The sequence below is a fragment of the Triticum dicoccoides genome, chromosome 5A (genome assembly GCF_002162155.2).
Source record: "Triticum dicoccoides isolate Atlit2015 ecotype Zavitan chromosome 5A, WEW_v2.0, whole genome shotgun sequence".
Taxonomy (NCBI): domain Eukaryota; kingdom Viridiplantae; phylum Streptophyta; class Magnoliopsida; order Poales; family Poaceae; genus Triticum; species Triticum dicoccoides.
The window spans coordinates 336183486-336187648 of NC_041388.1; the positions used below are offsets into that span (position 1 = coordinate 336183486).

At 40.2% G+C, this 4163-nt stretch overlaps 1 protein-coding gene across 1 annotated transcript in view; it reads right to left on the bottom strand.

The window, feature by feature from the left end:
* Positions 1-1932: 1932 nt before the first annotated feature.
* Positions 1933-4163, bottom strand: part of LOC119301349 (LRR receptor-like serine/threonine-protein kinase IOS1) — an 11961-nt gene continuing 9730 nt past the window's right edge. The window contains exons 8-13 of the mRNA XM_037578306.1: positions 3857-4025; positions 3483-3745; positions 3234-3360; positions 2732-2800; positions 2435-2624; positions 1933-2326 (exon numbers count right to left, since the gene is read on the bottom strand). Coding sequence (XP_037434203.1) covers positions 1933-2326; positions 2435-2624; positions 2732-2800; positions 3234-3360; positions 3483-3745; positions 3857-4025 — 1212 coding nt within the window. The remainder of the gene's footprint in view (positions 2327-2434; positions 2625-2731; positions 2801-3233; positions 3361-3482; positions 3746-3856; positions 4026-4163) is intronic.

Consider the following 4163-nt stretch of genomic DNA (forward strand, 5'->3'; position numbering starts at 1 on the left):
TGGAGGGAGGATAGCAGAAACAGAACTGAAACTAAGTGCCCAGACTGCTTGAGATTGTAACGTTTATTCTTAGTAGTCAATAGAGCTCTCTTTTCTCACGGAAAGATAACAATTGTGTTGTTTGTTCATGTAGCTCCTTAGTAATAGCACGTTGTTAGTCTTGGTGATAATTCACGGTTTGACACTACTGTAATATTCACTGTGTGATCCAGTAAAGCCCATGATGTTTGTGGTAATGCTAATAATGTACTGGAATTATGGTAAAAAAATGCTGGAAGTTCGATTAATATTCTGTTGCTATGCTCAACTGGAAGAACCATTAAAATTTAACCATGTCAAATAACAATTCTGCTGGTCTAAACAAATATCCTCTCTAGTAGTGACAAGTTTTTATTCTAGCTGTCCCTAATAGTAGTGACCGATAACAGATTGAGAAGCACGTTGACATTTTTACCGCCCCCAATAAGCAGCCAGAACAGTCATCGCCAATTGAGCATCAAAAAGAAGAATTGAACATCCAGTGCAAGCGAAGCCATGGCATCAAAACAACAAGTCTGCTGGTATAAAACAAACTCTAGTAGTGGTAGGTTGTTCATGTACTATATATCCTGATTTGAATTTTACCTAATCTTTCATTAAACCTTTCTATTAGCTGGCTCTAATTAAGATTGATAAGGATGTGGAATCCTATTGTTCCACTCAATAAGCAGCCAGAACAGCTATCCCCATTATGCATAGAAAAAGAATAGCTGAACTTCCAGTGCAATGTCACCATCTCCTTCCTAATCTTGCTCTCTCAGGTTGAAGGTCTCTGGAGGTTAGCCCTGCTGCAACCAAAGCCATGAGCCAAGGCCAAGGGCAAACTAGCTATGCTCCCAACTCCAGCATTCAGGTAAACTAGCTATGCTCCCAACTCCGTTCAGGTATCTCCTTAATTTGGCTTCAGGAGACTGCCTTGTCAAGAATTTGATCATAGTATATATCTTATATTACTGAATTTTAAAATAACACCATAAACAAAAGTACAGTAAGATTTTTTTCCTAGGACATCGCAGGAGATCTGCGTGTCAATATATTAAGGTAGAGATAAAAGTTCATTTACAAGAGCTTGGCAGGTCTAGGCGTCCACAAATCGTCGCCTCCCTGGCCCTACTCCACCTAGCACCCAGACATCATGATATTACTCTATATATTCTACCTCTCCCCACCAGACGCCATTACTCTATCTATTCTATCTTATTAAAGAAAAATAAGATCGCTATTGATATGTTGAACTCGATTTTCTCAGGCTACAAACAAAGGTCACCAGCCACCGTTTCCAGACCTCTACCTCCATGTTCAGCCGAGGACCAAATGGAACAACTTGTAGTCACAAAACTCAAAATGGACAAAATACTACTCCCTCCGTTCCTAAATATTTGTCTTTCTAGAGGTTTCAACAAGTGACTACATACGGAGCAAAATGAGTAAATCTATACTAAAATATGTCTACATACATCCGTATGTGGTAGTCCATTTGAAATCCTAAAAAGACAAATATTTAGGAACGGAGGGAGTACTCGTGAAAGCAGCAGAGCAAAGCAAAAACAGTATGGAATTCAAAGGTAGCAACACTGAAGCAAATTAATGCATCACCACACTGCACCACATTTTGAACTGATTAGACTACTAACCAAGCCGTAGGTTGTTATATTACAATCATGTATGGGAATTAGCTCCGTACCTGCTCACAGCTCACCGACACCTTATTGTGTGCAAACATATCCACACATCACAACACAACATAAATATATTTTTTGTGGGTAAACACAACATAAATATTAGCTTGCATGACATGAATAAACCGTTGTAATGAAGACCTTGCAATCCCACAAAAATACACTAGAGACCCATAAACGCCGCAAGGAAACACATCACTGTAAAGTCGCAGATTCATCTTGCCGATGGACCAAACATGGACATCGGGGCAGCAGTGGTACTCGTGATGCTTCCGCGGACGCTACTGTCCTCACGACCTTCCTCCAAAGCAAGGCTCTCTTTTAGCTGCGCCACAATGACGGCCATTGTTGGCCTTCGGACCGCATCATCTGCTGTGCACGCCAAGGCGGTGTCGATCAGTTTCCACATGGAGTTGACATCATATTCATCTCCAAGATGGGCATCAGCCACAGTGGTGACGTTGCCAGTGGCAATCTTCTGTTTCACACGCTGAACGATGTGGCCATGGCCTGCCAATACCGGAGGCTCACCAGTGGCTACCTCGAGTAGAACAACACCGAAGCTATACACATCGCTGCTCTCAGTGAGCCAGCCAGTGTGATAGTACCTAAGAAATAGCAGGTAAACCACCTCTTAGAAACCTAATTTGGATTAAGCAACAATGCCCTATATGAGAAAGAGGTACGAAAGTTTTATAGTATAGAAAGAAACATACTCAGGGTCCATGTATCCTGCTGTCCCAGCCGCATTGGTTGATATGTGGGTCTGCATGTCGCTAAGATAGGTCTTGCAAAGTCCAAAATCAGCTAGTTTCGCCTTTAGATTATGACCTAGGAGAATGTTGTTGGTTTTCACATCCCGGTGAATTATTGGCAAGCTACATCCCTTGTGCAGATAGTCCAGGCCTACACATATCATAGCAAGTCCTTCAAAATATGACTGAAAAGAAGAGCATACCATCTATAACAAATACGCTTAAGAAAACTATATATATCTTTCCACTAAACCATACCTTGTGCAGCTTCGAGCACGATTCGTACACGTGTCGCCCAACCCAAGGTTTCACCACCATCATTTTTCCCTTCATATACAAGCATGGTAACAGTTAGAGAGCAGAATTGTATCAACAGCTTTACATGTCAATGTTCATATATCTATGCAATATTTCTCCGTTTGCAATTCTGTTATGGTCTCTCACAGTCTTCCTACTCTTCTGTGTCGGATATTGAATAAATTAGATGCATTAAGGTTGTTACTTCGTCAGCCAATGGTAAACAAAATGTTTTATTTTGGACAAGAAGCAATATAAGCAAAGATTACTAGCTGTTACTGATGGTTGCAGGCACTTCACAAGGAAGAGATGTAGACACCCTCGAGCTATTTTAGATAAATACATTAAAAGCATTCAAGATATATAGCCATTGAAGTTCTAACAATGCACATATATTTTTTATGAAACTTCAAGACAACCACAAAATTTGTTATCACTTCATTAGGTTTGCAAATGGACAAACCTCTCAGATGATCACAAAGATTGCCCCGGGACATGTACTCATAAACCAGTGCTAAATGGTCCTTCTCCCAGCAGTAACCAACCAAAGAAACTAGATTCCTGTGATGCACCTTTGTCAAGCTATTGACCTATGTAAAGAGACATGGCACAGAGGTTAAATATCTTAATTTGCATGTAAACTCACTGTGATGACTCAACAAACTTACATTTCAAACTGAAAACTTTCTGAACCAGGGGAGAATTAAAGTACCTCGGCTAAAAACTCATCAAGCCCATGTGATGATGATTCAGAATGCATCTTGACAGCAACCTCAGCATTGTCTTCTAAACGGCCGTAGTACACGAGTCCAAAACCTCCTTTGCCAATGCACCGTTGGAATTTATCGGTAAACTTCTCTAGCTGCTTGTATGTGAATCGGCGGTTCTCAGTATTTTGCAGCTGATCCGCATTACTTTTTCTACTTTCAGGAGCACCTTGAAGTTCTGGTTCTCTGGGAGGATCATGTGTAGAAACTGGTTGCACAAATGTCAGTTATATTACAGAAACACTAAATGTAGTAAACCTAATTAGTTAACAATCAACCAATTTAACTATATGTTGTTAAAAGAATAGAGCATACGCACTTTTGGGCTTTGTCTTTCCCCTCCAGATCAAACATGCCAGAACAAGTATAGCCACTACCAACACGGGAACCACTATTGAAATAGATATTATGGCTGTTCTACTTTTTGATGGAGGCGGACTTATTGTTGTTTTGTTGCACATATCTTCATCAGATTGATACCTGAAATAATGAAATTGCATCAGACAATTAATTCAGAGTTATTTTCTTATCACAATCAGTTCAGAGTTACTTCCCTGGAAAAAGCAAACCTTAAATATTCAGCCGAGCGCATATTCAGAGAAAAGGAAACCTCAAGAAGAAAACCC